The 23,545-nt window shown below is 36.0% G+C and overlaps 2 protein-coding genes across 2 annotated transcripts in view; one reads left to right on the top strand and one right to left on the bottom strand.

Moving 5' to 3' along the window:
• The window catches only part of stk26 (serine/threonine protein kinase 26), a 28,888-nt gene extending 15,307 nt beyond the window's left edge, over window positions 1–13,581 (bottom strand). Inside the window, exon 1 of the mRNA XM_042512262.1 lies at window positions 13,466–13,581. Coding sequence (XP_042368196.1) covers window positions 13,466–13,486 — 21 coding nt within the window. The 5' untranslated portion in view covers window positions 13,487–13,581. The remainder of the gene's footprint in view (window positions 1–13,465) is intronic.
• Window positions 13,582–14,972: 1,391 nt separating this feature from the next.
• Window positions 14,973–22,911, top strand: zgc:77880 (zf-DHHC domain-containing protein). The gene is made up of 9 exons (XM_042512531.1): window positions 14,973–15,097; window positions 16,106–16,194; window positions 16,970–17,043; window positions 18,056–18,168; window positions 18,294–18,355; window positions 19,114–19,234; window positions 19,350–19,422; window positions 20,404–20,581; window positions 21,443–22,911. The coding sequence occupies exons 1-9, from the start codon at window positions 14,973–14,975 to the stop codon at window positions 21,532–21,534; spliced, it is 927 nt and encodes a 308-aa protein (XP_042368465.1). The 3' UTR covers window positions 21,535–22,911.
• Window positions 22,912–23,545: the final 634 nt, after the last annotated feature.

Raw genomic sequence — 23,545 nt, 5'->3', positions numbered from 1 at the left:
TTTTGCATTTGCGGGACATTTCTTGGCTAGTTTCTCTTTTATGTTTTCAATACTTGTTCAATACTTAAACCCTCGTGAAAGACGTCTGAACGCAGCACCAGAAAAACCGATGTTGATGCAGAAAGTGATTCTGCAGCTCTGAAACTTTTAACCGATGCAGCGGATTTAAACATTATAATCAAGAACTATATTTAGGCCCGACATGTCCCTGTTAACTGTTTAGTTTATAGCGGCAGCAGAGCGGCTCCGTCAGTGGTGAGAATTTGAGTGTTTTAAGTGTTGCCTTCATCGCTGCCTCAACAAGCGCTCGTTATGCAAGTCAGACACACACACATGCAAACACACACACACACACACACACACACACACACACAGACGATGACACACACTCACATTTTGTCCTTAAACTCCAAGAATTGTTTGGATGAACGTTTAATAAACACGCCCACAGCAGCGTATGATATTCCTGTGATGTTGGTTGAATTTCCTCTCTCTGAACTAAAAAAAGGAATGGACACACACACACACACACACACACACACACACACACACACACACGCACGCACACACACACACACACACACACACGGTGCCCACAACGTCGCCACACCCTGTCAGCAAATACAGTGGTTGCCGTCTAATGATACTTTGTGCAGAGAGGCGGAGAGGCAGAGATGAGACAGCAAACGCAGAGACGAGAAATAAAAGAAAATAACTAACAACACAACAATGTAAAAGCCTGCTTATGACAATACCAGTTTTACAAAAAACACACTCTATTAAAAGCGTCCGTCTGTTTCATCCAAACAAAAGTTTAAAACTTAATAAATGTGCTTTTAGTTTCACAAAGATTTAGCCGAGATAAAAGTTATTATTAAAAGAGATAAAAAATGTCTCTCTCAATAATAATTTTTTTTTAAAAAATCTATAATGTTAAAAAAGTGATACTTGGTACCAGTGTATTAAAAATGTATCCAAAATAATACATGTAAAAACAAAACATGTATAATGTCTCCCAGTTAGGGATGAGAGTTTTTATTTTTGGTGACTTTTTATGCACAGCAGTATTTTATTGTGTATTATTATTTACGCAAAATACTTCTCAGGCCGAAAGACACCACAACGGAAAAAAAACCCCAAAAAACAGCAAAAAATAAGTCTCCTCTCCTAGGCTCACACAAACTAAGCTCCCTTGTTTAAATAAAATAATAGATATAATAACTGAATTAAAAGGATATACCTTTTAGTCAAATGCTCTTCTTCTGTGATGATAAAAAATACCTAAATTATGAGCAATAAAGCAAAACTACCCTGGCTTATTATGGCCATTGTAGGTAAAATAAATAAAAATAAGGACTACTTGTCCGTGCTAGTTACACAAGAAAATTGTCTTAAATTTCCATTGTAAATTTCTGAAAATAAACAAACAAAAAAAAAACTTCTTGGATATTTGTGGTTTTTTTTTCTTGTAAATTTTCCACTTTAATCTCAGGGAATATTCAGGGTTTTTTTTGTTCATTTTTTTATTTGTTCTTGTACATTTACCACTCAAAGAATAAATAAAGTTGTGTTGTTTTTTTTTAAATTATTTTTTTACTTGTAAATTTGCAACTTAAATTTCAAACAATATCCAAGTTTTTTACACAAATTTATGACTTAAATTTCAGAAATTTTTGCTTACAGATTTTTTTTTTTTAATTAGAGTAAGTACAATAGCCCTGACAAATGATCATACATAAAGTCCCGCCTAATGGTGCAGACCAAAAAACCACACACATCAGCCGTTGTGACTGACAGAAACTGTGTACAAATACACAGCCGATAAGTCTTTTGGTTAACTTTATTCACATAAAGTTGTGCTCTGCAGTTATTTTAAGCCACACGGCAGTTTGGCTCTTCAGCGAGGACCTCAGTGGACTGAGAGGCTGCTGAGGTTTTACTGGACTGGACAATTATACATTTTCTGTAACTTCTTGCGCCGGGCAATGCATACTTTTATATTTTTTATATCTGTTTTGCTCACCTTAACAGCACCAGGTGATTTCACCTGTTCTGGTTACCTCATGAGTGTGTGGGAGAGGACAGAGTCTCAGTCTCCTGATAACCTCTGTCATTTTTTACAGCTGATAAGTAACATGCAGTTCCCAGCACAGTTCATCCATCCAGCCTGAGCAGGAGGTCTAATCAGTCACAGGTATTCAAATCACCTGTGTGGGTGTTCACGGCCCTGAACATCGTTAAGGTTTATTGCTTTTTTTCACATATTTCTATTTGTTTTACAGTTAGTAGGGCTGTGTTTTCATTTATTGCTGTTTTTTTTAATTGTTTTTGTCCACATATTTCTGTCTGTATTGCAGTAAGTAGGGCTTTGTTTTGTTTTAATTATTGTTTTTTGTCCACATATTTCTGTTTGTTTTACAGTTAGTAGAGATTTGTTTTGTTTTTGTTTTTTATTGTTTTTGTACACATATTTCTGTTTGTATTACAGTTGTGATTAAATTTATTGATGAAAAATTTAAAAAAATAAAAACAAATAAAATGTAATCAATAATGAAATTGAAATTATAATTGTGATTTAAAAGCAAACAGCAAAATAAAAGAAGCAGCTGATAAAACTATTAATATAATAAACCTGTCAAAATAAAATTTAAAAAACCTATATAAATAAATATATAATTACTGTATATAAAAAGACTTAATGATTAATTTATAAATGTATTAAAAAAAATAAAAACAAATAAAATATAATCATTAATAAAAAGGAATCTTCAGTTCAGCTATAATTTATGATTTTCCTCCTCCTGTGTGTTTGTCTCGTTGTAAAAATGAAACCTCACACTGCTACTTGGCTGTTAAGATATCAATTATGATATAAAAAGCTGATAACTAACAGTGGTGCTTCCCCGAAGGACAGCATTTATTAAAACAGAAAAAAAACAGTTGTCTTTTTACTGTCAATCACAAAAAAAGCAGAAATTAACCTTTTTTTTCCAACTGCATCTATTTAAGTTTTAGTACAAATAGGCTACCAAAACAATACTTTTACTTTGGTACCTTACCACGACAGGTTTTTCTACAAAACTACTTTTGTAACTAAAAAATGGTTAAAAAAAAGGTAAATGTCTAAAAATAATCAGTTTTGTCTAAATAAAATACTGTTATAAGTTTTAGTACAAATACGCTACCAAAACAATACTTTTACTTTGGTAACTTATGTAGACAGGTTTTTCTAACTAAAAAATAGTGTAAAAAAAAAAGGTAAATGTCTAAAAATAGTCAGTTTTGTCTAAATAAAATATTCTAAAATTGGCCAAATTTATTTTATTTATTTTTTTTAAAGTAAAAGTGTGCACATTTGTGCAAAATGTTAACATCTTAATATGAAGATGAAAAAAATCAGTTTCTACTTTTTGGGGTAGCAGCATTAAATTAAACCTAAATATCAGCTGTTTATCATGTTTACGACACCTGTGTGACGGCCAACATAAAATAAGGATAGGTCGGCTGTGTGAATAACCAATCCCGACATTGAAAAAGTTAAATATTTCTAATTTAAATTCCCAGAGTACATTCAGAGAAGTGTTTTCATATTTATTGGTACATATTTAAGTAAAAGTGCAACTTCATAAACACAAAACACAATATCCAGCTGTACTTTACTACCCAAAAAGGTATATAAATTATTATATAACATATATAAATAAGCACATAAAAAATTCATTTTGCAAACTTTAAAAGAACAGCGTGCACATGTGAGGGGGGGTTATAAAACCCTGAGAGGTTAAACTTTGACCTTTCTGTCTCAGCGAGGTGAAAAAACAACAGAGGACGAAGTTAAACATTCAACAGTCGCTCAGTCTTTACAGACCAGCTCTGTTCCTGGAGATGCATTCGGTTTTTCTGCACTTGAAGAGCAGAAACTGTAAAAATTACCATCTTTCACAGTAAAAAATCTTTAACAGTTAATGTTTCACTGCAGGTCATATATCGTCTTTACAATGACTGTCTGGGAATTTTAATTTCGGCTTATCAGTTTCGGGCATTCAAGGAGAAATACATGCAAACAAACCTACTTTCTAGACTTCTAAAAAGGTGTTTCACGTTAATGTTTAACCAAAACCACAATGTCAAGAGAGTGTTTAGATTATGTTGCTCACTCTGATAAATCCTTAAGCCGGAAATCTTCCAGAAAATGCTTAAATAACTATGAAACAGGAAACAATTTTTTGTTGTCACTGTGCATCCATTAACCCATTAGATCACCAACCAATCAGCAGGATCACTTAAAATAAAGACAAACTGGGACACAAGAGCAAAAACCTTTCTGTCCAAATGTATTTGTATACATGCAAAGTATTCTTCCCTTTCACCATCGTCAAGTAACTGCATTAAAATCATATTCATTTAAATGTAGCGCTGCAGACGAAGATTAATGAGCTCAAACTGACGTCTTTAAGTAGCTTTTTTTGTTGGATTATTAGCTGTAAACCCAAATCTATTAAATTTAATAACAACATAAAACTGAGAAAAGTAGCAAATCTTCACATTTCAGAGGCTGGAACAAGCTGGACATTTCTAGGAATTTTAGGACATTTCTGGAATTTTAAGTCATTTTAAGGATTTTAGGACATTTCTAGGATTTTAAGACATTTCTAGGTTTTTAGGACATTTTAAGGATTTTAGGATATTTCCAGGATTTTAAGACATTTCTAGGATTTTAGGGCATTTAAGAATTTTAGGATGTTTCCAGGATTTTAAGACGTTTGTAGGATTTTAAGACATTTCTAGGATTTTAGGACATTTTAAGGATGTTTCCAGCATTTTAAGACACTTTAAGACATTTGTAGGATTTTAAGACATTTCTTTGATTTTAGCATAATTCTAAGATTTTATGACATTTCTTGTATTTTGGGATATTTGTAGAATTTTAGGACATTTCTAGGATTTCAGGAGGTTTCAAGGATTTTAAGACATTTTTTTCCAATTTTAGAATACCTCTAGTGTCTTAGGACATTGCCGAGATTTTAAGACATTTCTTGGATTTTATATGTATTTCATATTTCTCTGGATTTTATGACATTTCTAGTGTTTTTGGATGAGCAGGATTTTAGGACATTTCTGGGATTTTAGGACGTTTCGTTGTAATTAATGGGAAACACTGGTGGGGCTGGAGGGCGGACGGTCTGTGTGTAAAATTGCATCGTTGATTGGAAAAACAGTGGAATTCGGATTTTATTCTCCTGGGCGGGTCACAATTTACCTGGGCAGGCTGCCCAGGAAGAGTATATGTATGGGAAACACTGATCAGCCTATTAACTTTTGTAAAGATCAATAAGATTCATCAGATAATATATGACCAAGATGATTTCCATTTGCCCGAAACATGGAAATTTTCCTCATTAAAGTCTTCTCTACTTTGTGCACAATATGTCGTTTTGTTGTTTTAATTGCTCTCTTTATTTTTCGCTCCAGTTTTGTGCAAAATTGCTTATTTCCAAAATCAAGCCTCATTATATAACATTTTATATCATTTTAGGCTGAGTTTAAATGCAGACACGAGGTTTAAATGTAACAGAGGAGCTGTGAAAGAGAGCGGACGCACACCTGAGTTTTACAGCCGCAGGTTAAACGTCGATAAGAGAAACAGGCGATAAGAGGCCGACTCAGGTCAAAGCTGCACTGACAGAAAGAGACGCAGAGTTTCAGAGGTCAGTGAAGTGAACATGCAAACATTCAGCTGCATTCAGGAAAACTTGGACTCCGCTGTGGAAACTCTGTGTGCGGCTTAGTGAAAAAGAGAGAGAGATCCATGTTTTTACTAACAAGTGGAGTCCAAATATCCAAACATAAAACGCTCAGTGTGTATGAGAGGTGAAAGGTCACAGCTGCTGGAGGAGGAAGTACAAACACAGCATTCTCCAAAAAAAAGAGCTTTGCAGAGGCGCACCATGTGAAAATCTCGCCACTCTTTTTTATATTTCCTGTTCTGTTTAAAGTCAAAAACATGACATGATCGGTTGAGTCACGCTTCCATGTCAACTTTTCCAAAACACACTGAAGCTTTTTTTATAATGCGATGTACAGCCAGTTTGGTGGATGTTTGTTACTCACTTTGAACTCTAAAACAGCCTCAAATAATCTTTTTATTTTCAATAAATCCGTAAATTATTATTGTAAACCCTTTCAAACCTGACATCGCTTTCCTTGTGTTGCGTTCAGAAGCTTTAATGAGGATTTAAAAGCTCTGAAAACGTTGGAAAATGGTGTGATTTTTATTAGAAAAAAAAGGAAACTTGGCACGAAATGTCCCACAAATTGCAAGAAATTAGTAGATTTATTAAATTATTTTTCAAAAAGCATGGTGAAAATTATCAAAATTATGTGTTTAAAATTATTTTACAAAATTATTATATTTTTAAGCCCTTTTTTCAAGTTGTTTTCTTGTTTTGGGTTTTTTTTTTACCATTTACTTTTTTCCTTTGTTTGTTTTTGGTGATTTCCTTGTTTTGTATTGAGTTTTAATTATGTGTTTTGATGTACTTTTTTTGTCAGTTTTCATCATATTTTTTTTCTTTTCGTGTTTTTTTTTAATCAAACTAAAATGTCAAGATTTTTAAAAGTTTAAGAAATTTGTTAATCATGAAAACAGTTTCTGATTATTTCTGATGATCAGCTTATTGTTTCATCTGTAACTTTGACAAAAACTAAATCATCACTTTTTCAGTCATTATTCATGCTATGAGCCAACAGTTTTCTTTGGTATCTGGAAATTTCTTTGAAACCATATTTGCTAATGACGTCTAAGGTTGTCATTATGAGTGAAACTGAGATTTTTATCCGCCTGATCATGATTTGTTGCCCAGTCTGAGTCAAAGGTGTGAAATGTGACGTGTTCCTAAAACTCGGGGCTGTGAGGCCATGTGACTTCTGCTGTAGGAAAACGTGAACGTAAACAAATATTAGAGTAAAACTGTGATTCAGACCGCAGGAAAACTGACTCACAGCCACAGCTAAAACTTTACAAACAGCCGAGTGCAGATAATTTCACACCCAGAATAACGCACTCTCACACAAGAAAAGCCTCTTTTGGGTTTCAGTCCGGTGGAGCCTGTGATTATGTCACGACTGAGCGTGCTCTGAAAAGGTGCAGCCCTAGAAATTACAAAGAAGAAGAAGACACTCCCTGTGTGTTTGATTGGGGACATCTGCGGCGACACGCCTGCAGATGGCTTCCCCGAAATGTCTGAAAACAACCTGCTCGCTCTGTACCTGTTCACGTCAGAGCTGCAGAGTCAGACTGATTTACAACAGGAAGCTCAGAGCGCAGGAAGGTTTGGCTGAAACTGAAGAATTGATCCCCTGCAGGAGTGACAGCTTCTCAGGGAAACAGGAAGTCCTCTCTTTTCTGTTTTGTGATCATTAAGAAAAGGTCAGAGGTCAAATAAACAAACTCTGAAGCCTGTGTGTTGCTAAAAAAAGACTTTAAAAAAGAAACGTTTAAATCTAGATCCTCTGATGCTCTGGAAATTTCTTTTTAAGCAAACATGAAACCTTACACTCAATCTGATTTTAGCATATTTTTGATTCAGTGATACAAAATCTGGACCCCAATAGGGTGCCAGATGGACCGCCAAAATTTTTTAATTTCACTACAAAAATTAATAGATTCACACTTGGAGTTGTTTTTGTACTTTCAGTATACATAAAGTGTCAGAGTACATAAAACAGCATCAAAATAGAGCTTGTTTATCAAAAACAGAGCCGACGGAGGATCCCCAACAACCCCGATTGAGAGATAAAAATGTCCAAAAATCCGAAAAAGGTCGGATAATATGAGAGATGCCCTAAAATCCTAGAATGATGCTAAAGTCCTTGAAACGTTGCAAAATGCTAGAAACATCCTGAAATCCAAGACATATCCAAAAATCTAAAAAACATTGTAAATTCCCAGAAATACCATAAAATCCTAGAAACATGCTGAAATCATAAAAATGTCCTAAAATTAGAAAAACGCCCTAGAATACAATAAACTTCCTAAAATCTAAAAAAACATCCTTCAAGATACTAAAGTAAAACTAACAATTAGACGATAAGCATCTATAAAAATGTGTTTCCTTGTACCTGATACAGTGGAGTCATTCTCAGGATTTCCCGTACATGATTAGCACATTGTATATCGATTAAGCAATAAAAGTCTAATCAAACTGTGCCAGATCAGCTGTAAACGACAGAGTCATCAAACAGTTTCTTAATGTCACAACATCCACCAGCAAGACTCAGTCTTATAATATTACAAAGATATAATGGTTTATGTTTCTTTGCTACTGCACAGAAGCAACATGCACACAATGGCAATTTTTAGATCAATAAATACACAACAGAAACATACAGCACATGTTGATGCAGCAGCCTGTAGCTCCTCAAAATCCTTGCTACTTTTTTGCTATACTTTTCTATTTAGAGAGAATTACTTATGAACATCAGTAGACCGCAAGAGGATCCCCACCAATGGAAATACGCTGAGCGGCCAGTCAGACCAGAGGGGAGAAACAAGACCAAAAGCGCCGGACAAAGAGGAGGAGAGCCGGCATCAGGGCGAGGCTGACCTGACTTGGAGCGAGAGCTGTTCCTCTACCGAGCTTTCTTCTGGCTAATGTCAGGTCGCGGGAGAATAAAGTGGATGAGATGTGATTGAGGCTCACACAGCAAGGAGATCAGAGACTGCTCTGCTCACATCTTCATCTTCACACCTAGAAATGCCCTGAAGTCCTTTAAACATCCTAAAATCGTCCTAAAATCATAAAAATGGACTAAAATCCCAGAAATGTGCAAAAAATTTAAAAAAAAACTTCTTACAATCCTAGAAATGTCAAGAAAATAATTGAAGCATCATAAAATCCAAGAAAGGTCCTTAAATCCTAGAAATATCTTTAAATCCTACAAACCTCCTAAAATTGCTTGAGTCCTGGAAATGTCCTTAAAATCAGAGATATATCCTAAAATCCTAGAAACATGTATGTGGCTGCAGCGACTGGCCCCTGGCCTCCTGTCATGTTGCACCAGTGGCCCCTAAGCAAAGCAGGTTGCGTATCCCTGCACTGTGGGAATCAACCCTGAAAGAGTTGATTCAAAAAAATCTGCCCGAAGCTGCAGATGTTACATCGGAACAATAAACGTTTTATTCTGAACAGACTGTGAAAGCTTTGCAAATAACAGAGTCATGGTTTCAGAATTACATAAGGCTTATTTCTTCTTTTTCCAAAGAGGATGTGAAAACCTGTGAACACCATCTGTAATGAGCCAATAACCCACAAAATCGTCAGCTGTCTGAGATCACCTGGGCTTTATTAAACATTTTCCGAAGTGCTGTGTTTTCACAACAACACTGATAAAAAAGAAAAAAATGGAGGCGTCTCTGTGGTTCTGAGGTCCAAAGTTCATCTCTCTGGCCTTTTCTGTCCATTTATTTTGTCCATTTATTTTAGTAAACTAAGTTCAGCCAAAAACCAAAACAATGAGCCAAAAAGACGCTAAACCACTCTGTAAACACGAGGCAAAGTCAGGTGATAACTGACTGAGGGTTTGTTGTTGTCAGCTGATCTCTCGTTAAAGTAAAAATGTTGATGATAACAGCTTTAAGTGACCACAAGCCAAAGTGATAAAGATGTTTACAGAGCGCATAAACATTTTACCAATAAATCTCCAGGATTTTTCCACGACTTTAAGGCATCAAAGATCATTTGAAAAGATCATTGATATCTATTATCTGTTATTTTCCATTATTATATTATAGCTTTTTTAAATATATACAACTGAAAAATAATGAATTCAGAACAGGATGAGAACTGAATATCTAAACATAACTTAGGGACTTATTTATTATTATTTTATTTAAAACCCTGTAACACGGCACCGCCAGAGCCTGAAGTGTGAAACACGACCAACACGCTCACAGAACGCAACCTTACAAAACCTTCGACAACACTGCTCACCTTTCATAACCGCCTCTAACATCTCTGCAAGGTTTCACGTTTTAAAATAGAGTTTGATAAAGACTCGGTCAAAATCAGTAAATGATATATTTATATATCTAGATTAACAGACAAATAACTGAGAGCATCAGCAGGCTGAAATACCTGATTCATAGCCAATACAATATATACTTTTGCTTAATAAATTAAATCAACTGTCACCGCCGCTCAATCAATCAATTCTCTGCATTATTACACAACACATCCCACAATGCACCATTAGTCTTCTTGGCAGGTAACAACAGATTCGCCTGTCAGCCGCGGCGCTGCAGCAGCTGCTGCTGGGTGTCAGGTGTGTGTGTGTGTGTGTGTGTGTTGACTAAACCAGCCGTCGACAGCAGCACTTCTGCCCCGCCCACCTGGGACGACAGAGCGGAGCAGGCAGAGCGAGTGCGCTGACAGCCAGGCAGCCAGTCCCACAGGTAGACACACCTGAGAGCCGGCCAAACAGGAGGCTAAGCGGAGGGTTATAACTCACCCTGCTACACAGCTTGTCGAGGCGGCACAAACACAGTCTGTCTAATGATTTCATAAGCAACAATAAGTGTAATCCACTAAAATATTGTGCAAATCCAATGTTAAACCAGGTATATGGTGCACAACAGTCAAACAAAAGATATTAAACAATGTAAAGTCACTCAATAAGGGAGTATCACAGGCACGCCTAGTTTCTTCTCAGTGCTGTCCAAATATAACTCATATAAAGGCAGATAAAGATACTGAGTTATAAATAAAGCTAAAATTAGCATCCAGACACAGTGAGTCACTGTGGGAATATTACATGAACATTACAGTAAGTAAGGTCACTGTAATGTTTGTCAAAGCCATAAAGTTGGTGTAAACTACACAGAGTACCAAAGTTCCAGTCAAAGTTTTAATTAATGGATATTATAGTGGAGAATTTACGACAACTTATGGCCCATGGGAAAATATTGTCCCTGATAGGGTGCCAGGTGGTCCCCCAAACATCGTCCAATTCACAAAAAAAATAAAGGGATTCACACTAGTATTATTTTGGTACTTTTAGTATACATAAGGTATCAGAGTGCATAAAACAGCATCAAAATAGAGGCTGTTTATCCAAAAAAGTGCAGGTGGAGGATCCCCCGCAATGCTGGACAAAGGTTGTTGCTAAGCTCCTAATGTCCTAAAATCCTACAAATGTCCTAAAATCTAAGAAAAATAATAAAATCTCAGATATGCCCTCAAATTATAGAAACATGCTACAATCCTTGAAATGTCCTTATATAAAAGAAATATTCTAAACTCCCAGATACATCCTTAAATCCAAGAAATGTCCTAAATCAGAGAAAAGACTCTGAATTATAGAAACGTCCTAAAATCCAAGAAATGTCCTAAAAAAGCTGTAAATGTTCTAATGTCCTAAGATTATAGAAACATACTAAAATCCAAGAAAAAAAATATTATCCTTGAAAAATTGGCCAAGCCAATAATCTGTCGACCCCTCATGAACACCATAAATGCACTATAAAGTCAGGGTATGGCATACCAAAGTCACATAATGTAAGTCGCTATAAGAATATTGCATTGGTATCACGAAATAATACATTGTATGTCACTATAAACTCAATATAAAGTAGCAAAGTCACATTACAAGTCACTGTAGGAATATCACACAGACATTTTAAGAGTTTTAAACACCATAAACTATAAATCCAGTCTGGAGTACTAAAGCCACATATTACATAAATATCTTCAGAGATATAAACAGCATAGGTTCACTATAAACTCAACATCAAGTTACAAAGTCACATCGTATAAGTCGCTAAGGGAATAATGATATCATAAAGTAATGTATGTAGGTCACAATGTACTCAATAAAGAGTCACAAAGGCACAATATAAGTCTTTGTAAGAGTATTTTGGGGACATTTAAGAGCTATAAGGTCTCTATAAACTCTATTTTAAGTGCGAAAGTCCCATTATAAGTAGTTTTATGAATATTACAGAGATACTAACGCCATATGTTAACCATAAACCCAATATGAGTGCCAACGTCACACAAAAAGTGAGGATACATAAGGTAATGTACCTACCAGAAGTTCACTATAAACGCAATATATAGAGCAGCAAAGTCAAATTTCATGTTTACCTGTAACCCTAACCCTAAAGTCACATTAAAAGTAACTTTAGAGATGCTAAACACCACAAGTTTATTATAAACTCAATGTAGAGCTTCAAAGTCACATTGTGAGTCTTTGTAAGAATATTATTGGGACATCTGAAAAGACAAAGACCTTCAGATCACTATATACTCAGTTTAGAACGACTAAGTCACATTATAAGTCACTGTGGAAACATTATGTGGGTAGTTTAAGATGATGTAAGATGTAAACAACCTAGAATCACTGTGAATTCAGTTTGGAGTACTACAGTCACTTTTATGGGAATACAATATGGACATTTTAAGAGATTCAAAGACCTTAAAATACTATAAACTCAGTGTAAAGTAGGAGAGTCACAGTTTGTGTAACGTTACAGATAACTTTAGAGGCATTAACACAATAAGTTCACTATAATCTCAGTTTGGTAATCGAAGTATAAGTCAGTATAGAAACATTATGTAGGTATTTAAAGATATGTAAACAACCTAGAATCGCTGTAAATTCACTTTGGAGTACTAAAGTCACATTTGAAGTAACTATGGGAATATTATATGGTTATTTTTAAGAGATTCAAACACCTTAAAATCACCATTTAGAGTACAAAAGTCAAAGTTGAAGTAATTTCAGAGATAACTTACAAGATACTAACACCATAAGTTTACTATAAACTCAGTTTGAAATGGCTAAGTCACATCATTACTCACTATAGAAACATTATATAGCTATTTAAAGACACTTAAACAACCTAGAACAGCTATAATCTCAGTTTGGAATGGATAAATCATATCATAAGTCACTTTGGAAACATTAAATAGTGATTTTATGACATTTAATCGAGCTAGGATCACTACTAACTTAGTTTGGGGTACAACATTTACAATAAAAGTCACTTTTGCGACAGTTTAACGTCATAAATTCACTTAAATCTCGATGTGGCGTCCCAACGTCACATATAAAGTTAAGACACTTGAGGTAATGTACCACAAATTCACCATGAACTCAACACAAAGTACCACAGAAAAGTCACATTATTGTGCCATGTTATATAATGAGCCTTTGTTGGAGTATTTTGGTAACTTTTCTTTAAGCTGGCTGCAGACACAGAGGCGGCTTCATTTGAATTAAAGGCACCTGGACTTAAATACGACACACAAACACCAGGTAAAATAGTTTTAAATATATCCAAAATGGCCTTTAGTTGCACTGTGTTCCCTCCACTGTTGATAACTCGTTTAGTTTGCTGGTAACGACGACAAAAAGAGACCAAACACACCTCAAAAAGCAGCACCGAGTCCACCTTTCAGCTTACCTGCATACCAGGAACTTCCATGGTTACTTCGAAGTATGAACGCCCTTTTCCTCCTCCAGGTTGCTGTTTTTTCTCCTTTGAGTCTCTTTCTGTCTCCTCTTCGAGCTTAACTCCCAAACACACAATAATAAACTCCCAAAAAAAGGCAACAGGGTGAACTTGGAGGTAGAGGTGAAGAAATGTATCCGATGGGAAAAGTCGGTTTGTTTGCAGTAAAAAACGAGAACAAACTACAAACACGTCCTGAGAGTCTCTGCAGCAACAAAAAAGTGTTGAGCAAACGAGGATGACGAGCTGGCTCCCGCCCACTGCAGAGGAGGAGCGACACTGAGGAGCTGCAGGAGGAGGAGGTGCACTGCCTCCTGCTGTTTTTACACTGGAAACTACACGACACCGTTTAAAAACAGCTGCACGTTCATCTGCTGCAACATCAAGTGATGAGTGAACAAAAAAAAACTGTTTTCAGCTGCATTTTTAAACAAATAATTTAATGTATCAATTTAAAAAGAACAATTAGTTAATTGAGGTTATTGTAAAAGTAAGTTCTTACTGAATCTATCAAGAAACAAAGGAAATGTTAATTTTAAAAAATCAAATAAATAAAAAATGTGATGAAATAAGACTTTGGGAATAAAGTTGTAATATTATGAGGAAAAAAGTCGTGATATTATGAGAATAAAGTTGTAGCTTTCCGAGTGTAAAAAAGTCTGAATTTTATAATATTAAAATATCATAATATTACAAGAATTAAGTCAGAATTTTATGAGAAAAAAGTCTTAATTTAAGAAAAGAGAGAGGAGAGAATAAAGTCGTAATATTACAGGAATAGAGTTGGAATTTTACAAAAAAAATTTTTTTGCAAGAAAGGGTATATTATATGACAGAAATAAACAAACTATAAAACAGGCCTGTTCCCATTTTCCCCAAAAATACGACTTTATTTATCCTAAATAACCACTTTTTTCTTGTACAATCACAACTTAATTCTCATGAAATTATGAATATATTCTTGTAAATTATGATTTTTTTTCTCATAAAACCACAACTTTTGTCTTGTACTATTGCAACTTTTTTTCTTATAATATTACAACTTTATACTAGAAGTCTCAAAGAAAAAATCATCAATTTTGCCCTAAAACTCTGTTGTACAGAGTATAATGTACAATATAGCCCATTTTAAGACACACACCTTTTGTTTTTTAATTGACAGTACTGTCCCTTTAAGAGGTATAATTGAGTTTACTGTCCCTTTAAGAAGTATAATTGAGTGCAGTGTCCCTATATGAGGTATAATTGAGTGTACTGTCCATTTTAGACATGGAATTGAGTGTGCTGTCCCTTTAAAACATATCATTTTACATTATCCCTTAAAGAAGAATTCTTGAGTGTACCGTCCCTTTAAGACACGTAATTGAGTGTACTGTCCCTTTAAGATGTGGTCGTTTTTTCCCACGGTCCTGGGCTGTACCATCAGGTGGGGGACGGGGGGGGCGGAGCCCGGCAGAAGATGGCGTCTCTGCGCTGTAGGCGAGACCCCTGCGGCGTTATCTGTCTGATTTTAACTTATTTCAGCGTGTTTTACGCGGACTACGTGGTCATACAGTATGTCCTCATCCCCGCCTACTCGGACAGGTCGGTACTTTGTGTTTTTTGTGTCGTTTGTACCGTTAAAATACCGACATGGCGCCCGCCTCCCTGCGCTGTCTCCATTCATCTGACAGCAGACAGCTTCCTCCCGCGCCGCATTTTATCTGCTCCATCCAAACTTAAACGTGTTTTTTATCACAATAACACATGTTTATTTTAATTTAGGAGGGTTTTTGTTATATTTTTTTGTGCCGAGGTGACAGCAGGTTGGTTTGTTTACAAGCTGAGATCCGGAACAGGGAGCTGTAACGTTACAGGAGGCTGAGACATTTAAAAAACACAGATGATACAGGGCTATGTCTACTTTATATCCCAGTAATGGTTTTAATGTTTGCCAAATATTAATACTTTGTAATTTTACTAGTCATTTGTAGCCTGTTCCTATAATTTACAGTGACAGTCTCATCCCCCAAAACAGTGGTGGAATGTAAAGGGACTGTTCTGTATTTATCAGAGAAGGGGGGTGGCTGGGGGGTGCCTTGTTTTGTTGTTGTATTTTTACTCACACCAAAACACATATTTTCCTGTGAGTGACAAGGAAAAATATATGCTCCTACCGTCACCATAAGGTAATTGTTATAGTTTTAAAACTAGTGCTTTGATGCAATTATTATTATTGTTGTTGCTGTTGTTGTTGTTGTTGTTGTTTTTTACAATGATTAGATTATTTAATAATATTTTTAAAAATATTATGAAATTAGCCCTTTTACACACGTAGTATTTTAACCTGTGGGTTTGGAAGGCATGTTTCCTTTAAATCACCAAAATGTTTGAAGAAAAAAAAACATTTTTTTTTAAAAACTGTTAAAAGCGTTTAATGAGAAAACAAATCACCAACATTTTTTTCTTTAATTTTTTTTTTTAAATTTAAAGACAAAGAAATCACCAACATTAAAAAAACATGCCTTTCACACTCACAAGTTTTAAAATGTATAAAATCACAAAGTGTGTTTTTCCTAGGTGATAAACAATCCTTCTCTTCCTCCCTGACAGTGTTTGGTGTACTCTACATGGATCAGTGTTTAACCTGATTCTGCTGCTGCTGCTGGCCTGCCACTCCAAAGCTGTCTTCTCAGATCCCGGTCAGTGTGTGTTTTCCGTGTGTCCGTCCCATTCTTGCAAACAATATATTTTAAGAACGCGTTTAGGGAACTTCATCAAATTTAGTACAAATGCTCACTTGGACTCAAGGATGAACTGATTAGAATTTGGTGGATATAGGTCAAAGGTCAAGGTCGCTGTGACCTTGTCTGTCTCATTCCTGTGAACGCATAATCTCAAGAACACCTTGAGGGGTTTTATTCAACTATGGCACAAACATCCCCTTGAACTGGAGAATAAACTGATCAGAATTTGGTGGTCACCAAAACATGTTTTTGGCCATAACGCTTACGTTTACGTCGTTTACACCAGAATGCCTGTTATACAAATACAAAATAAACCACATAAGCATTTTGTGTCCAAAAAGTAGTTGGAGGAAGTAAATACTCACCAAATTGTACCTCTTTTTAATTTTTTTTTTTACATTTTTTCAAACAAAATATTATTTAAAAATGAATATTCCCAATTTCTGTTAATGCGTTAAATGTTCGACATGTTTTCAATTCCACACTACAGCTTTATCATAAATTTACACCTTTGACTGTATTACAATAATATTTAGTGTTCTTACGCTAATTGTGACAAAATCACGTCTAAGTCAGATGTGATCTTCACTGTGACACCATAATGTTCTGCCCTGTTTGTTTGTTACATGTAACATGACTGGTGCTCTCAAATGGGAAAAACGCTCTGTGAAAAGTGAAAAGCAAAAATGATGCCGCTGAATTTTCGCGTGTTTTGCGTGCTGTTGTGCAGGTATGGTGCCTCTTCCTGAGACGGCCATAGACTTCTCAGACCTTCGCTCCCAGTCGTCTCGGATGAACGAGCGGGTGAGTTAAAATCCTTCTAATCCTTCCACTTAAACAAAGTTTAGCCCGTCATTTTACTTCTGAGTCAAACATTAATAGTTCACTTGTTGCTTTAAGTGTCTATTCTGCAGCGCCGAACTACGTCAGGAGTTTTCAGCTAAAAATTAAAGTGTATTTTTCCACCTTGGAAGCACTTTTGTGATGAATTCAACAGAGAGCTAAAGGCTAATGACAGAGAGCTTCTCTCTGATTATCAGTCTGTTATTAACAGCTATATATTTATCTCCTGGTGACTCCGTATTTACATCTAAACAGCTGTACTGCTCTGTCATTATGAGCCTAATGACAGATGTCTGTAGAGAGTTGTTTCAGTCGTGTTGCATAACGCAGCGATGACGTATGAATCTGTCGCTCGACTGAAAACAGGAAACCCTGATAGTACAAACTGGGACCAAATATTCTTCTGTTAAACGTTCCCATGGTCCAGGAAAAGACCTGGAAAAAGCATGGAATTTCACAATCACACTTTCCAGGCCTGTGAAAGTCATGGAAGAATAAAACAATATTGAAAACTTTTGGAAAATAATGTGTTGTGTGTAATTGATTGAATTAAAGTAATGTAACATAATGGTGAATTTATTTAAAATCGGCCAAAAAAATTTGTCCAGAAGGGAAGTTGTTTTTTTTTTTATTTTATTTTTTACTACGTCCTCTCTTTTTTTTTCAAATTTTTGCCTTTGTTAATTTAAAAAATTATAATTTTTATGTATTTTTTTGGCAATGTTTAGGGAAAACTTCTTGTTTTTCATGATTTTTGTAAAAAAAAAACATTTTTGTGATTTTTTTTTGGGGGGGGGTTATAGAAAATGTGTTTTACTTGTTTATTTTTCCTTAAATGTTTCGAAGGCATATTGTCTTTAAAAATCCCCCAAATGATATCAGCCAGAAAAAAAACCTTGCCGCAGCCGTTCTGAATATAATCGGATGTTCACCAAAATAAAAGTATTTTTGGCCTGTTTTCGGCTGTTTTCAGGGCTGTGAAGGCTGGACGGTGTGCAGTCGCTGTGAAACGTACAGACCTCCCAGAGCGCATCACTGCCGGGTCTGTCAGCGGTGTATACGCCGCATGGACCATCACTGTCCCTGGTCAGAAGACACACATCCGTCCTCTTTGTCTCATATTTCCCTTTTTCAGTCTCCTGCATCTTTGTCATGTTTTTTTTGTCTTTCGTCAAATTCTTCTCATCTGTTTCCTGATTTGTGTATTTTAGGATCAACAACTGTGTCGGCGAACTCAACCAGAAATACTTTATCCAGTTTCTTTTCTACACCGGTGAGTACAAACAGTACACTTTAACCTTTAGTGCAGTATTTTAACAGTATTGATTTACTATTTTTACTTCAGTTAAGGATCCAAATAAATGGAAAGCATGTTATCTGATCACATAACAAGTGCCCCAACAGCATCATGTTAACATTAAGTTGAAGACATCCCTTTTTTATTTTATTTTATTTTTAATTTCATTTGTTTATTTTTTAAATTTCATTTTATTCCAATTTTTAATTTTTTTTTAAATTTTAGTTTCGCTTGTGTATCATCTTTTTTGGTCTTTTTTATTTTATTTTATTTTTAGTTATTTTATTCATTTTAATTTATATGCATTATCCTCTTTTAATAGTCTACTTTTAGTATTAGTTTTAGTTTTAGTATTAGTTTTATTTTTTTTTATCAGTTCTGACTCATCTGTCTTTGTATCTTGGATTGTTTTTATTCATCTTAATTATTTTAATAAAAATGCTAATACATTTTTTTTGTAAAACACTTTTCATATAAGAAAGCACAAATTCTTTGCAATAAAAATGTAACAAAAAAGCAAAAAGACAAAAACACAAATGAAAAGTGAAGGTAAAAAGTGCGATAGCGATATAAAGTAATAATTACAAGAATTACATTAATGAAAAGCCGGACCACATAAATGAAATTTAATGAGTTCATTTTTACTTTTAATGGATTTAATTCTCTTTTATGGTGCATGGACAGCTTTGTTTTGGTGTGTGTGTGTGTGTGTGTGTGTGTGTGTGTGGGCGCAGGGATGGCCAGTCTGTACTCCATGGTGCTGGTGGTGTCGGCCTGGGTGTGGCGGATAAGGAACGAGCGAGACGGCGACGCAGAGAAAGACGGAGAGGAGACGCCCAGCAAGCACCTGATAGTGTGAGTCTCCTGCACAGAACAGGAAGTATAAATACTGCACTTTAGTGTTTCAGAGTAAAAGTTTGTAGTTTTGTTTGTTAATACCAGAATGTTTCTATTATTTTCTCTCTGGTAGCGCTCACTACATCATCCTGCTGGTGGAGTCGGTGTTGTTCGGCGTGTTCGTCATGGTCATCTTCTACGATCAGGTACACAAACACAAACCTTTGTACTTCACCTCGTACTCGTACCACTTTATACTTCTACTCGGCTGCTCCTCAGAGGAAAATATCACACTTTTTACTCATAACTACTCACCCTATTTTTCCATGTTTTTATGCCTCTGCAGCGGTGATAAACGCTTGTTTTCGTGTTTTTCTTCCCATCTTTGTGAACTTGAAAGTGTGAAAGTTTAGCACAAACGTCCCCGTGGGACATTTCTAGGATTTTGAGACACTTCTAGTATTTTAGGAAGTTTCTAAGGTTTTAAGACGTTTCAAGAATTTTAGGGCATTTGTAGGATTTTAGGGCCCTTAAAGCGTGTCAAATGTTTTTTAAAAGACAATTCTCTGAGTTCAGGACATTTCTAGGATTTTTCTGTGTTTCAAGGATTTTAGGAAATTTCGAGAAATCTAGGACGTTGCTTGGATTTTAGGAGGTTTCTGCAATTCTTCAGTGTCAGGACGTTTCTTTGATTTTAGCACGTTTCTAAGATTTTAGGCTTTGTCTATTTTTTTTAAGGCCTTTCTTGGATTTTAGGATTTTTCTGGGATTCTATTTATTTATTTATATATTTTATTTAAAAGGTATCATGTACATTTTAAAACACACATTTAACCATTCGATGCTCCGTACCAGATTATTACAGGCAGTCCCCCTAGCAGGTCAGAACAAAAAACACAAGGACATTCACACTGACCATTTTTGGGATGTTTCTGGGATTTTAGGTCCTGAGGTGCTCAGCTGGGACCTCTCTTGGGGCTGCTGGGAATCAGGCTCTATATTGATGCTGTTTTATGCACTCTGACACCTTATGGATGCTAAAAGTTCAAAAACAATCCAAGTGTCAATCACTCTATCGCTCTAAATACTTTATTATATGTCAGCATGTACTTGTTTTTGCCCAAAACTCTTACCTATTAAAGGTTAATAAAAGCTTCTTAAAAACGTTCTTCCGCTCTGTGTCTCAGCTGGTCTCCATAATCACGGACGAGACGCCCATAGAGCAGATGAGGAACCGGCTGATGATCAAAGACCGAAGCTCTTCGTCTTCGTCCTCCTCCTCCTCCGCCTCCTCTCAGCTGCCTCACCACCCCACACACACCCGCAAGCCAAAGCTGGCTCTGCTGCGGGAGGTTTTTGGAAGAGGTGGGTTTGTTATGGACCGCAGGGACACTCAGCCTGCTTTGCTCAGGGGCCACAGGGGCCACAGGGGCCACAGGGGCCACAGGGGCCAGGGGCCAGTCACAGCAGCCAACTAATGTTTTTAGGACATTTCTAGGAGTTTAGGAAATGTCTAAGACTTAAGGAAGGTTTCTTAGATTTTAAGAAATGTCTCAGATTTTAGGACATTTCTAGGATTTTAAAATGTGTTTTGGGTTTTTGGATATTTCTAGGATTTTAAGACATTTGTAGGATTTAAGAACGTTTCTCAGGTTTTAGGACATTTCTATTATTTGAGAACATTTCTTGGATTTAAGGACGTTAAAATGTCTTTTGGGGGTTTTGGACATTTCTAGGATTTTAGGGCGTTTCTGGGATTTAAGGATGTTTCTCAGATTTTAGGACATTTCTAGGATTTTAAAATGTTTCTTGGGTCATGTAGGATTTTGTGACATTTTAGGGGATTTAGGATATATCTAGGATTTTTGGATTTTTCTCAGATTTTAGGATGTCTAGGATTTAATGACGTTTCTAGGATTTTAGGGCATTTCTGGGATTTAGGGACATTTTTTTGCATTTTAGGACATTACTAGGATTTTAGGATCTTTCTAGGATTGTGGTACATGTCAGGGATTTTCGGACATTTTCAGGATTGTACAAAAACAAATTCCAGCGTGAATCACTTTATTTTTATTGTGAATTTGAAAATTATTGGGGTGGCCGTAGGACCTAATCAGGGACCAGATTTGACCCCCAAAACACGAGTGTCACTGATCTGAAGTCTAAAATACACCACAAAATGCCATCTTCATCTTCATGTTTTCATCTCTAATTTTCTCTCTCCAGGTTCGGTGTTTTGCTGGCTCCTTCCTCTCCACTCCAGCCCTCCGTCGGTTGGCGGCATCACGTACTCCGCCCTGCCCGACTACGACGTCTGACCGCTGAGCTGTGAGAGCGACGGAGAGCGCGGAAAGGTTTTTGTGTGTGTGTGAGAGAGAGAGAGAGAGAGAGAGAGGGTGAATTTTCTGCCTAACTATGATGTCTTATCTTTATCTTTGGACCTGAGTGCTGAAGAGGACGGAGGCCGAGACTGGGACGAATGTGTGTGTGTGCGTGTGTGTGTGTGTGTGTGTGTGTGTGAGTGTGTGTGTGTGTGTGTGTGTGTGTCTGTGTGTGTGTGTGTGTTTATCCCCCTGGACCTAAAAGTGTTCAGCCTCAGACTCATGAATTTCCTTCCTGTCGTGACGCAGGAGCTCCGGCGGTCCCCGTTTTGTCCCGATGTGTACTTTAACTACCAGCGTTGTTCGATTATTTTGTGGAAGAGTCGGCCAGTTATGATCACTGGAGTTCAACTGACACCAAAGCTGCTGATACGTCATAATCCATGAAATTTGGCGACGTTAAGGGCCAGATTTAATAAGAAAATGGGGCGGCAGGGATTATGTGGGTGGGATTTATTATTCCCAAAAACACTGACTCAAACTGCAGGTCAAAGTTTAAACTACAACACTATCAGACTCACAGTGGACAGTTTTTGTCGATTACACAATTAACAAATCACACTTTTAAACATTATTTATATGATCCACTAATATTTTGTTTCTATGTACCAATATGACCAAACTGGAGTAAAAATAGAAATAATAGAGACAAATACGACGCGTTTATGCGATGCTTCAGGGGTTCGTAAGCAAACTGGAAACGGAGAATATCCACCAAAAAAAGATTCCTTTTTCGTGTTTTTGTTATTTTTCCTCATTCCTGCGTTTGTTTTGAAGTACAAGAAAATTTGACGTGCTAACTCACTAAACTGTGTTACAGCTACAGATTTACACACACACACACACACACACACACACAGAGTACACTTCTCAGTATTCTCCTAAATCTCAGTGAAGGGACGGTTCTTAACTTATTTATTGTTTCTAACTATTCCGTGGAGTTGACTCTACCAATACCTGTGTATTTTTATGTGACGGGTGAAGTTGCCTTTCCGCTCTGATTTTCTGCCGCTTAATAACGATTAAGTATTCAGAGCTGAAACAAATCGCTTTGAAAGTAAACCAACAGATACTCGCTATGGTGTCATAGCTCACGGTGGAAGCGACTCTGCACCAATTTAGTGTTTTAAACTTCGAGCCAATCACAGCTGCCTTTTGGACGTTCCCGGACAAAAAATACCTTTATTCTGAATGCCGGACATGTGGCTAAAGCATTATTCAGGGTTAATACGGTCATGAAAAGCCTGTCAAAGTCATTGGATTTGCAAATAGCAATTCCCAGGCCTGGAACAGTTTTATAAAATTAAATATACCTGAAGGACCATCAAAAAATTTGAAATTGGATTTTTTTTAACAGTTTTTCAGATAAATTGTGTCATTTTGGAATTTTTAATTAAAAAAAATCCCAAAACAAAAAGAAACAGTGTTTCAGAATTATTGTTGGAAGGCATGTTTTCTTCAAAAAAGTTGTTTTTTTTCCCATTTAAGTTTTTGGAGCATTTTGTTTTTTTTCCTTAAAAGTTTTTTAAATGATTTTTCAGTTCTTTAAAAATTAAATTACATTTTTTAAAAATCCCTTTTTTCTCTTTCTTTTTTTTGTTTTTTGTTCTAAATTTTAGGTGATTATTTAAAGACAACATGCGAACACAAATGGCCAAAATTACACTATCTTAGCCAAAAACTGTAAAAATAGACAATATTGTCAGATAAGAACTATTTCCAAAATGTTATAAAGGCAACAGCAAGTTTTTGGTTTTACCAGGATTCTCATTGTGACGTCTTTACGTTATAAATTTCTTTACTTTATAAGTATTCAGAAATGCTTCATACAGTGTGTTTTTTATCATGTGTGATCAAGAAAGACTGAGATGGTTTTTGCGGTCTCAATATTAACGTTAAAGAGGTAAAGGCAGCTTCACCCCTCCGCGTGTTTTTTCGTATGTGTATA

This window comes from Plectropomus leopardus, chromosome 23, assembly GCF_008729295.1.
Source record: "Plectropomus leopardus isolate mb chromosome 23, YSFRI_Pleo_2.0, whole genome shotgun sequence".
Classification (NCBI taxonomy): Eukaryota; Metazoa; Chordata; class Actinopteri; order Perciformes; family Serranidae; genus Plectropomus; species Plectropomus leopardus.
Note: the sequence above shows the minus strand (reverse complement) of the source record. Positions and strands in the feature narration are given on the sequence as shown.